Here is a 13352-nt window from a genome sequence, read left to right on the forward strand (position 1 = left end):
TATTGACATTCCGGGGTATTGCTATGTACTTCTAAGCACTTTTACATATATGAAATAGCATTATACATATGAATCATTAAAAGCTATTCATTAATATTTATAATATCACTATCAAATGTTTCATAAACACTTAGTCACATAATTTCATCTTACATGAGACTTAGAAAATTTGACTGGGTTCCTACATCTGGAGACTTCTATTGTTTTCTGGTATAAATAATGCTGCAACAAACATCTCTGAGAGTTTTTTCTTTGTTTCATATTTTATTTCACACAGAATACATGGTGAGTTGAATATGATTTGCCACGAAATTTAAATTTAGATTACCTGTGAGGAAAGAGGTTGCCACAAGCATCCATCATAGACGAATACAAGAAATAGCCAATTTGCTTATTGTCAAGAATGACCTACTCTTGAAATTTCTTGTAGTTCTTTTACTATATTTTAGTTCAGCTTTTCAGTCCCTATAATGGTTTATGGAAAACATCATCATCCTCATTTTATAGACTGGGAAATGTGCTCAGAGACACTATGCAACCTGCCCAGGGTCACAGAGTAGAAGAGCAGATACCACCTAAATCATGGTCTTGCGATGCCAACTCCAGCATTCCTTGCAGGTAAAAACTCAGTAAATACTTGGATATGGATATAAAGCAGCAATAGGTTATACTGAATCCTAAACACAGTCTTGCTCAGCCCCTTATTTGCCTTACCATCCATCATTAAGTAACAAAGGAAAAGAAAGAGTCCTCTAGGATCATAGCAGTCTTTCCCTGTCCAGTGTTGAGAACAGGCAGCTTGAGAATTAATTCTCTTGCCTTTCCCCTACTATTTATCCACACCAAAGCATCTCTCCTTCTCTATTATTTTAACCAAGAGTTATAATGCATTAGACGAAATATTGGTTAGGCTATAAGCTGACCCTTCTCGGATGATTTTAGGGAACAAATCTGGGTCTGCTCCAAATTTTGAAGACCCTTTACCATTTTTTGGTGGCAAACATTCAGGAATCCTCTCTTACCATTACTTTCTGGGGTGACTTCTATAGGTAATTATATCCATTTTCTCTCATGCTTTTTGGTTTTAGGATGAAATCACTGTTTTTGATAGCTCTTCTTCAAATTGTTGATATCCACCCTATAGAAGGACTTAGGTTCTTTATGCTCTCATTAGACTACTTAAAGTTAAGCCACATTTGAAATGTTAAAGTCAATTATAGGGAGAAGATGTGGCTCAGACAAACCAAACCAATGTTGAGATAAAAGCTGTTGAGGTGGAAGGATGGATACTGTCACTTTAGAAAAACTTCAAGAATTTATGATATTCAGGGGTGCCTGAGTGGCTCAGTGGGTTAAAGCCTCTGCCTTCGGCTCAGGTCATGATCCCAGGGTTCTGGGATCGAGCCCCACATTGGGCTCTCTGCTTTATGGGGAGCCTGCTTTCTCTTCTCTCTCTCTCTGCCTGCCTCGCTGCCTACTTGTCATCTGTCAAATAAATAAAATCTTTAAAAAAAAAAAAAAAAGAGAATTCATGATATTTAGCTGAAAAGGTCAGAGAAGTGTAATAATTGCTTCCAAATACAGTGAAAGGGCATCATGCATTTATTCAAGCAGAGGATACATTAATGGCTCTCAAACGATGAGGGGTCTAGGTTATCAATTGGAGAGTTCGAGAATAACACAGATTCCTGGGCCCTACCCCCAGAGTCCAGTTGGTTGGATCTAAGATGAAACCCAGCAATATTTATTTAAAAAGTACCTCGGGTCATTCTGATAAAGTCCACAGCCTATAAGAAGTACTGGTCTTTATCAATGGTCTCCATAGTGGGATATACATACTCAAGGAGTATTGAAGCGGATCACCTAGGACTTCATATTGTATTTCTCATTTACTGAAATTTTCTTTTGTACTATGCTTTACAATACATATTATTAAAAGCTGTATATATATTAATAAATATAAATATATTAGGAAGTGTGCTCAATTTTTTTTTTCCTAATAAGACACCCGATTTAAAAAGTTTAGACTCTCCTGTCTACTGGATACATTACTGCAACAGAAGAGATTCATATACAGGCCAGGATGTGAGAAGCAGGAAGGAAAGGGTGCTAGTTTTGGAATCAGAAAGACATAGATCTGAATCACACAGAGTTAATGCTTCCTAGTTTGTGACTCCAAGCAAGTTCAAATTCAGGCTTTCTGAGTCTGTTTTTCTGCCTTTAAAAGAGACCTAAGAGTACACACATCCCATAATTGTTAAAATAAGCATTCTGAAAGCATATAACACAGGGCTTGGCAATCTGTTTGTTTCTTCCTTCCTTTGATTTCCACCATAAATCTTGCATTATGATGCCCTTTCCACATAGAACTCAAGTTTTGAAAGATTTTGTTTACCAGTAAAATAGCACCTATTTAAGTAATAATTCATATTCTCATTTTTAATTAATCAATGCCAAATAAACTGCCAATAATTAATGTTATAAGTAGTATTCTCAGATAGAGATGAAAAAATTTCACACAGAAGTGGAGAAACAGATTTTGTAGGGTTTTTGGTATAATTTTATTGGGCAAATATGCATTATCTATAGGAGTTGAAAATGTTTAAATAGCTTGTAGATCTCTATTCTTACCTAGGAGGACCCTACAAACCAGTGATCACAGGTCACAAGCCACTAAATTAGAGGAGCTAAGATCCCTTCCAAATCTAATTCCATTCCATGCAATCACTTGGGTTCCACAGAAATGGAATCCAGGGCATTGTCTTTTGTTTTCTTTTAAATTCAGGGTTTTTTATTTTTTTTAAGATGTTTAATATTTTATTTATTTACTTATTTTAAAAGATTTTATTTATTTATTTGACAGAAAGAGAGAGAGAGATCACAAGTAGGCATAAAGGCAGGCAGAGAGAAAGGGGGAAGCAGGCTCCCTGCTGAGTAGAGAGCCCGACTTGGGGCTCCATCCCAGGAACCTGAGACCATGACCTGAGCCGAAGGCAGAGGCTTAACCCACTGAGCCACCTGATGCCCCTGAATTCTGGGGTTTTACAAATGAAATGGTAAATTTTGAGACAATTTTGGATTCACGTATAGTTGTAAGAAATAACAAAGAATGATTCCATAAACCCTTTACCCAGTTCCTTTCAATGGTAACATCTTGTATACAGTACAATACCACAACCACAGTATTGACATTGACACAGTCAAGATACAGAACATTTCCATCATCACAAGGATCCTTCACGTTAACCTTTTATAACTACTCCTACTCCTCCCCCACCCCATCTCTAGCTGAGTGACCACCAATTTCCATAATGTTGTCATTTCAAAAATGTTATATAATCAGTTCAAGTCCCATGTTGAGTGTAGTGCTTAATTAAAAAAAAAAGGTATATAAGAATGTTACATAAATGGAAACATACAGTAGTTACTTTTCTGGCGTTGGTGTTTTCCACTCTGCACAATTATCTCATGATTAATCCAAGTTGTATATTATCAATAGTTCGTTCCGGACACTTTTATTTAATTCTTAAAAATGATTTTATTTATTTGAAGGAGAGTGAGTGAGAGATACAGAGAAAGAGTGCACAAGCAGGGGGAAGAGCAGAGGGAGAGAGGGGATAAGCAGGCTCCCAAATGAGCAGAAGACTGAGGAAGGGCTGCATCCCAGGACCCTGGGATCATGACCTGAGCCAAACAGCAGAAACTTAACAGACTGAGCCACACAGGTGCCTCTGTCTTTCCCCAGAGAACCTGGGGATTTCCGATTTCCCCTCTTGAACTATCTGCTCAGAAACTATTTCTGCACACTAGCAACCACTTTTAGAAAGAAATGCTTTCAAAAGATTTACTGTATTCTGTGATCAGAACTATATTTTTTTAAAAGAAAACTATAGAATGTTTATCTCAGTATGTTGGAAACCCAGACTTTATTCCCCTCTCATTTTTTATTTTTTTCTTTTTGGGTATCTGGATTAAAAAACAGTTTATCGGGCGCCTGGGTGGCTCAGTGGGTTAAGCCTCTGCCTTCGGCTCAGGTCATGATCCCAGGGTCCTGGGATCGAGCCCCACATCGGGTTCTCTGCTCCGCGGGGAGCCTGCTTCCTCCTTTCTCTCTGCCTCTCTGCCTACTTGTGATCTCTGTCAAATAAATAAATAAAATACTATTAAAAAAAAAACAGTTTATCTTTCATGGTTTTAAAAGTAATTTTTTTACAGTGTTATAAATTTTATATTATTCAAATGTAAATGTTCCTGAAAAGCAATTTGGTAATGTACATCAAAAAACCTATTATGTACTCTGACTCATTAATTCTATTTCTAGGATTCTGGACTCAAGAAATAAGGATTGATGCAGGCAAGGATTTGTATACAAAAGTTTCTCTGTATCATACTTTATGTTAGTAAAATGAGAATAGTTTAACTATAAAAAATTGGAGGCTTAGTTAAATAAATGATACAATTGTATAACCATGATTAAAACATTTTTAATAAAATAGGAAATGCTCATAACATAAAGTGAAAAAAGGGATATAAAACTACTTTTTCTACTAGATTTTAAATTCTCTTTATTGACTACTGTATCACCAGTATCCAGAAAAGTTCCTAGCATATTACTAGTGGGCACTCTAGGATATTTGTGGAATGAAAAAAATGGTAAAACCAAAGAAAAGATTTTGATATAGGCTGCTCAAAAACTCAAAGTCAATTTTAAAACACTGTATTTTATCACCTCTATATTTTCCCATTATGAGAAATGTGTATTTCATATAGAGAACTTATTTCATTATGGTAAAGCAGGGGAAGGGGTTTGGAATCACTTGTATTTTCAATATCCAAAGATAATCATTAACATTTTGAGATAGTAATTCTTTCTAATATGTACATCCTTTTCTCATATGTACATCCTTAAACTGATAGTCAAGTCAGTCTTTTCACTTGTCATATTATATGTAAAGATCACATGATAAACTTTCAATAAAAACATGGTTTAACAACAGGTGAATAACAGTTTGCTATTATTTCTAACCATTTCTCTATTGGTAGGCAGTAGATTGTTGGCGATTACTAACTATTAGAAATAATGTTATATTTTTCTGTATTTAGGATTATATCTAGCAGTGGTTTATCATAAACAGAATTACTGAATCAAAAGACTTAAAAAAAAAAGTTCAAGGGCAAACTTAAGGTTAGCACATAGTGACTGCAAACTGAGAAGTTAGACAGACGTAAGTTTGAACTCCAGCTCTGCCACATTCTAGTCCTTTAAATTTGGGCAACCTATATAGTTCTCTAAACTTGAGTTTCCTCTGCTACAAAATGAAGGAAAACAGTAGCGGCTCACATTCTAGGAGAGGACGAATAACACTTCCCATAAAGTACATTCCTCAGTACCTAATACGGAGCAAGTGTCTCCATCAGAGTTTACTAAAATCACCATTATGATCAAATGCTGCCCCTGAGAATAACTTTCTGTTATTTCTCTCTATGGCTTCTCTTCTATTTTAACTGCTCTGTGTACATATGTTCGTATTTTAAGCTGCTTCATATCCTTCTTAGTAGTGGGGATAAATTATAAATATGTAAAACATAAACTAGACATAAAATCTGAAGGCTTCCTAAATTAGTCATATAGCATATAAATAATAGCAATAGTTAATAAGAGTGTCAAACGCTATACTCAGTCCTTAACATGGACTGACTCATTCAATCCTTACTATAAAACATTTCCTGTTGTAAAAACATGACAAGAACAAATCCAAGTTTAATTTAATTTAATTTAATCCAAGTAAGTTTAATTACAGATTTTCAAAACAACTGCACGGTTTTATAATTCTTTTTAGATGACAGCTGCCTGAGAACTTGACACCACACCATGGTATCTTGGCCTCTCTACACCAAGTATTTTTTCCTTTTTAAAAGCATTTTCAAAACACAGTGGCTGGAGGAACTTAAGTGTTTAGCAGTAAGAGAGTGTCTAAGAATAGCATTTGATAAAATACTGCCCATCATGATCATGAATACTTATGAAGATTATCAAAGCAACAGGAGAACTGGATACAATGTAATATAATGTGCAAAGGGCAGAACAAATTGGTAAGTATGCTATGATTGTTACACTATAGAAATATAAGCCTATGATAAAACACTGGGAGGGAATATATATAAGTGATGTTATTAGGTTATAGGGATGTCAGCTTAATTTTTCAAAATTTCTGAGTATTTTATGGTATATTGTCTATGGTATAGTATATTAATTTTTCAAAATTTCTGAGTATATTTATGTACAGATACACAGAAATCCAACTATAATGTTATTTATTATTCTGCAGATTTTAATAGTATAGAAAAATTACCTCTTTTCAGACACTTTAAGTCTCATTCCCACACAGCTCTGTTTTAAAGGCATTTATATACAGTAACAGTGACAGCCAACATTCATTGAGAACTTACAGTGCGTCAGACACTGTCTTAGGTACACTACATGTATTAGCCAGTCTAATCCTTACAACCCTAGGGGTTTGGCTCTATTATTATCCCACTTCCACAGATGAACAAACTGAGGCACAGAACGGTTATGTACCCTGCTTCAGGTCACACAGTGAGAGAGCCAGGATTTAAGTCCAGGCAGTCAGGCTCCAGATACAGCACCTCTAACCACTAAGAAGACTATTCCTGAATTCTGTACAGATCAAAGTATGTAAGGAGAAACATGGACGTATTACTGACTGCTGTCTCAGTTTTCCCATCTGTAAAATGAGGATAATAACAGAACTTCCTTCACAAATTTCTTGTTAGGATTAAATGAGCACCAGACATGTAAAGTACTTAGAAGAGTGCCTGACATAAATTAAGGGCTTTGTAAGTGCTTCTTATATATTACCTATATTACTTTAAGTTTTTTGGTGGACTAGATATTTTTCAAATGAAAAAGCAAACACATATATATGCAAAAATTCACTGTATGTCTCAGGTAACAGATGTGGTCTTACCTTGCCTAGGAACAACATGAAATCCCCCACTGTGTTGATGGCAGCCACCCGTAAAGCATTCTCCACAAGAATGACAAAGGCATCCTTCGCGGAGGTGCAGAAGTTGGTGCTGTTGATAGCTGTGGCTGTGTATGCATTCTGTACAAAAGCAAAAAATGGTATTTTCATCAGTAAATGTAATTTTGCTCTGTTAAGATATAAACCAAATACAGTTAAAGCACAGCTTGTGAAAACAGTTCCCAGTTAAACCCATGGCTCTGGTAAGGTACAGGTTAAAACTCAGCACAAGGAATATTAGACATAAAAAAACCCCCAAAACCCAATATGGTAAAAAGAGCTTTTCAGTTGGCTTATTTCAGTCTTTTTAAAACACTGATATTTATTAAGGCACACAAACCTTTCCAACATCCATTAACTTCTTCCCCGTCTTAGTAAATCAAACATAATTTAACCTTTCCTAGATGTCTCAGGTTCATCACTGTGAATATCAGGGATGCACTATTACCATTTCAGTGATGCTTTAAAAGCCACACAAATAGATAAAAGGCACAAGGATGCGTGCTGTTTTATCTGGAACACCTACCATCTCCCCTTGGTGCTTTCGTCTGTGCTGCCACTTCTCACTATTTTTGTAGTAGACGGCTATTTGCTGCCCAATACACCCCTCCCTCCTGGGAGCAGGGCCCCAAGTCCCCTTTGAGAGAAGAGTCCTTCCCCCTTCTCTTAGAGTCTGAGTGGGGGACGCTACCTCTAGCTCTGGGGGCGGGCCCTGATTGAGGTAAGCCAATCAGCCCGTTCTACCCAGCTCCACAAAGACGGGTTCAGGGACTGGGACATAAACTAATAGAGCCAATAAAAGCCAAAGATGTTCCCTGGGGCTTCTGGGGAAAAAAAAGTCTCCTTCTTCCATAAAAGCTCCAGACAAAGTAGGTCTCTCATTTTCCTGGAGAGCAAGGTGTGAAGGGATGTACTGCCAGGGCTGTTTGGCCAACATAATGGGAAGAGCCTGAAGCTGCTGGAGGTAACAACATGAAAGGGAGGGCAAGGCTACCATCATGGAAGCAAGAGCAGAGAGAAACCAGGGACTTGTACTTGGTGACAATGTTTGCACGATTAGGAACTAGCCACATTTTTGGACTTTAGCCTAAGAAGCTAATAAAGTGCTAAGAATCTCTCTTCTGTCCCCCTCCCCCTTTCTCACTTTCTCTTTTTTAGGCCAGATGGAGCTGGCTTTCTGTCCCTTGTAGTACTGAGTCCCAGGTGACACACTTTTATTCAATTATACCTGCTTCTGCTGCTCCGTGTCCTCTCTGACCCTCTGTCACAGACTCTGATTTTTTTCCCCTTTGTACAGTGCATTCTAGAATAGGATTGACATTTTCTGGGAAATGTGAATACATGCTAGAACATCAAATACATCTGAGGCGTAGGAAGCGAAAGTATGTAGGCTTTGTGGCTAAAACTTATAATCCCGAGGAATTTTTGGTTTAGTGTGGACTTAAATTGTTGGTGAGTCCAAAATGTTCAAGTTCTTGGAAAACTGCTGCACATGAAGGGCTTACTTTACATTGTGTTGTCTGTGAAATACTGTTTTCTTTTTTTATTATTATGTATTTATTTATTTATTTAAAAGATCTTATTTATTTATTTGATAGAGAGAGAGGTCACAAGTAGGGAGAGAGAGAGAGTAGGAAGCAGGCTCCCTGCTGAGGAGAGAGCCCAACGCAGGACTCGATCCCAGGACCCTGAGATCATGACCTGAGCCGAAGGCAGAGGCTTCACCCACTGAGCCACCCAGGCGCCCTGGAAACATTTATCTTTTAAAAAGATTTTATTTATTAGAGAGAGAGAAAGAGTAAAGGGAGGGGCAGAGGGAGAGAGAGAGAATCTCAAACAGACTCCCTACTGAGCATGGAGCCTGATGCCGGGCTGAATCTCATGCCCTGAGATCATGACCTGAGCCAAAGCCAAGAGTCAGATGCTCAACCAACTGAGATACCTTAGGTACCCCTGTAAATAAAGTCTTCTTCTTTCTTTCCTTTTTTTTTTTTAAATTTTATTTATTTGAAAGAGAGAGAGAGCACAAGCAGGGTAGAGGGAGAGGGAGAAGCAGACTCCCTGCTGAGCAGGGAGCCCAATGCAGGGCTCGATCCCAGGACCCTGGGATCAGGACCTGATCCAAAGGCAGACGCTGAACTGACTGAGCTACCCGGGGTCCCATTTTTTTTTTTTTTTTAATTGAAATATAGTTGGCACATCACGTTGCATCAGTTTCAGCTACACAACACAGTGACTCTGTAACACATAACAACTCTGTAAGTTATGCTCTGCTCACAAGAGTGGCTACCGTCAGCCACCACAGTATTAACAACAGCACTGACTATTTTCCCTATGCTGTACATTTCATCTCCATGACTTATTTATTTCGTTAACTGGAGGCCTGTATCTCCCACTCCCATTTAAACACTGAGCTTGGGAGACACAGTCTTTATTTTATGAATGTTCCTCTTGTACGCTTGTTAGTTAATAGGAATTTGGTATGAAGATGAAGTCTGAGTCACCAAAAATTTGTTGCCATTACACAGTTAAATTCATTGATTAAAAATACAGAGTATTTTAGGGCCAAGGAAAGAACACTACAACTGAGTAGGACACTAATTTTTCACCAAGGGAGCAGTATATAATGATGCTCTTTGAGAAAGACAGTATGATTTTGCTATATAAAACTCCACTAAACAAATTGGGGTAATTTATTATCGGAACATACTACTACATTGTGTTCGCAGTTCTTTTTATCTCAAAAGCTAATATCCAGAGTCTTTTAAGGAAATGATACTATTAAATTGTTCTGGTAGCAATAATTTGCTGCTTGCTCTCATATATTGTCATCAGCCAGTGTTTCTTATCAGTTCAAAGGCAGCAGGCACCAAAGAGTTAATCACCTAACTGCAGTGGTCTACCTTTCTTCATCTACAAAGCTTCTTTTCAAATATTCTGCCAAATGCCTCAATGACATAAAAATAAACTATACTTTTGATCTTACGTAATTTTAACTCTGCTGAAAGATAATGGAGAAGAACTTCTCAGGCCTGATCTATTCTCAAAGAACCAATACAATTCCCTCCATACTCAAAACAAACAAAAAACGCATTTAACAATTTATTCTAAAGCAGAGGTTGAAAAACTACCACCTGTGCACCAAATCTGGCCTGCTGCCTACTTCTGTAAATAAAGTTTTATCAGAACCCAGCCATGTTCATTTGCTTACATGGCATTTATGGCTGTTTTCAGCCTACAATGGCAGACCTGAGCAAATGGGACAGAGTCTATATGGCCACAAAGCCAAAAATATTTACTATCTGTTCCTTTTTTTTTTTTTTTAAAGATTTTATTTATTTATTTGACAGAGAGAAATCACAAGTAGTCGGAGAGGCAGGCAGAGAGAGAGAGAGGGAAGCAGGCTCCCTGCTGAGCAGAGAGCCCGATGCGGGACTCGATCCCAGGACGCTGAGATCATGACCTGAGCCGAAGGCAGCGGCTTAACCCACTGAGCCACCCAGGCGCCCTACTATCTGTTCCTTGACAGAAAACTTTGCTGATCCCTGTTCTTGAGTACTGCCCAGGAACAATATCACCCTTGTCTACAGCCTACGGAACCCATCTTCTTATCCCTTCAATCTTCTAGTACCTTTCTCTGCAACTTCAAAGTCTTCCAGCATCTTTCACTAAAATGCTTCAGTTCAACGACAGACATCTAATGATTTGAAATAGAACATCCCATAAGGAAAATACCTTACTTCTGCTATCCTAAGACATGATCAAGAAACGAATGTCAGTTACTTAATAACAGATTTCCAGGGGAAGATACCCTGTCACATTAACTATATATATTGATTATGAGATGCTTTCTGAAGTTAAAAAAAAAAAGCATTATGATATCTAGGACCAAAGATATTGGATAACCCATTTAAATCAAATAGGTAGTGTCTTCAATTTCACCTCCTCCATGAGGGTCAACGACTCACTCTTAACTATGCTATTCTCCCCTTTCCAGTTGGAAAAGGATCTTCTCTGAAAGAGACAGAAGCAAGAGAGGACCCACATACCTCCAAGCTCTCTCCCCTAGCATCAGACCAGCTGACTCAGAGAAGGCCTACCATCTCCAGACTAAACCATAAAAGCTTTTCTGTTTTTCAGTCATTTCAGAAGAAATTATGATTCCTCCTCTCCTGCTTCCTCCTTCTCTCCCCATGCTGCCCCCCCCCATCCCATCTACATTTAGAGCAGAAGCCTATTTATTTGTGGACCTGGAAGGAGGCAGCAATAATTTTTCTCTACTCCTAAGTTCCAGGGCTGGATATGCTCCTAGAAATTTAGCTTTCTTGGCAATATTCCTACAGATCTGTGCAACTCCTTTTGTAGTCAACCTAACTGAAAAAAGTTAAGTGGATATTTCGTAAGCTCTTTCTCCCACTCGCAAGGCAGAAAGATGAGCTGCATGTGACACACACAGGTCAGGATGACCTCTTCAGGAGGAAAATTGTGCTACAGATCACAGCAGGCCAGTGAAAATTTCCTTCTACTTCTCTACCTCCTAGTCTGAAAGGATTCATGCTAAGGTGCTCAAGAAATTCTGAGTTCTTTGTGCCCTTCCCTATTACTGTTCTCTGAACTTTCTGTTGAACTACTTGGTTGAGATTTTTTCCAGCCCACCTCCTTTCTCACACAGCCTTCCTGATCTTGAGTAAACCGCCCACAGAGAGGCATCGATGATTAACATTTAGCTTTAGCGAGTGCTCAAAATGTGCACAGGCAGGATGGAGGCCTTAAGGCTATATAACTCCGAGAAGCAAGATAAAGGTGATCACCCTCCAGGAAGCGTTTTAAAAGGATGACTGTTAGGCCCAAGTGGTAACGTATGTGTGTGACAGGATGAGGTGAAAAAGTCCTGGTCACATGGAAGAAAATGTTGGGGTGGAAGGTCACCATGTAGATAACCCAGGTCTGCTTGGCCACATGTCCCAGAATACATCTACATTTCTGTACCTTTCCTTTCTTCACTTACAGACTTAAAAATTCTCTTCAAATTTAAAACCCCTTTAGGTGGCGTCTGGGTGGCTCAGTTGGTTAAGCAGCTGTCTTCGGCTCAGGTCATGATCCCGGAGTCCTAGGATTGAGTCCCACATCAGGCTCCCAGCTCCACAGGGAGTCTGCTTCTCCCTCTGACCCTTTCCTCTCTCACTGTCTCTCTCTCAAATAAATAAACAAAATCTTTTAAAAAAGAGATAAAATTTAAGATCTTTAGAGAATAATAGGAGAGAGCTAGACAATAATGGTAGGTAAAGGGAACAGATATGTACAACTCTATGTGTGGATTGTTATGAATTAAGTAAGGGAAAAGGTAATTAAAATTATCCCTTTCTTGTTTTGAGTGAGGAATGGAGGGGGCAAAAAGTCCCACCAACATCATCCATTTCATTCAGTTTGGTTCTAAATTCTTAGACTTTTTAAGAGATATAAGAATTAATAATATGTCACAAATCTTAAATTGTCTTTACTTTTTAATTTCTTTTTAAAGAATTTATATATTTATTTTACAGACAGAGATCACAATCAGGCAGAGAGGCAGGCGGGGTGGGGGGGGGGAGCAGGCTCCCTGATGAGCAAAGAGCTCGATGCGGGGCTCCATCCCAGGACCCTGAGACCATGACCTGAGCTGAAGGCAGTGGCTTAACCCACTGAGCCACTCAGGTGCCCCAAAATTGATTGTCTTTAAAGCCATCACTTGTTTTAGTTTATACAATGAAACGTGAAAATTTGAGATGTTTACATATTCTCTATAATAATCTATACTCTAGTCTTCTTTATGTTGCATAAAATGGGTATTTATATGGAAAACAGGGTGATATCCTAGCAATAAGTACACAAACTTAGATTTGAAAACTTCCTCCATCTCTAGGTCAGATTGTCTGCGACAAGATGCTAGTCTCCATTTTCTCTCCAAAGGAAATGAGCCTTCCTTCTAGAGTTGGAGAGAAAGTGATAATATAGATCAAATGCTTAGTATGGTATCAGGTATAGGTGCTCAAAAGATATTCTTTGCAATTCCCACTCCTACTTATGTCAAGACGAGCTTTATAATCTTAAAAGCTTGGCAGCCAGAAAGCAGATCCCCTCCAGTATTAAACTCCACTATATCCAAATGGTGTCGAAGAAAACCGAGGCCAGAGTAATGCCCATAAGAAACAGATTCTAGACAATCTCTCCACCCAAAGTGAATTCTGTTAGATGAGATGTACAATCACCTTCCTGACACATTAAGATAAGCACTGGCAGAAACAAAGAGCAGTTTATAGTTCACTC

At 38.3% G+C, this 13352-nt stretch overlaps 1 protein-coding gene across 3 annotated transcripts in view; it reads right to left on the bottom strand.

Moving 5' to 3' along the window:
* The window catches only part of SLC44A1 (solute carrier family 44 member 1), a 197330-nt gene that overhangs the window by 49746 nt on the left and 134232 nt on the right, over positions 1–13352 (bottom strand). For all 3 annotated transcript variants that reach the window (XM_032306475.1, XM_032306474.1, XM_032306473.1), the window contains exon 13: positions 6990–7127. In XM_032306475.1, the coding sequence (XP_032162366.1) occupies positions 6990–7127 (138 nt within the window). The remainder of the gene's footprint in view (positions 1–6989; positions 7128–13352) is intronic.

The sequence above is a fragment of the Mustela erminea genome, chromosome 12 (genome assembly GCF_009829155.1).
Source record: "Mustela erminea isolate mMusErm1 chromosome 12, mMusErm1.Pri, whole genome shotgun sequence".
Lineage (NCBI taxonomy): Eukaryota > Metazoa > Chordata > Mammalia > Carnivora > Mustelidae > Mustela > Mustela erminea.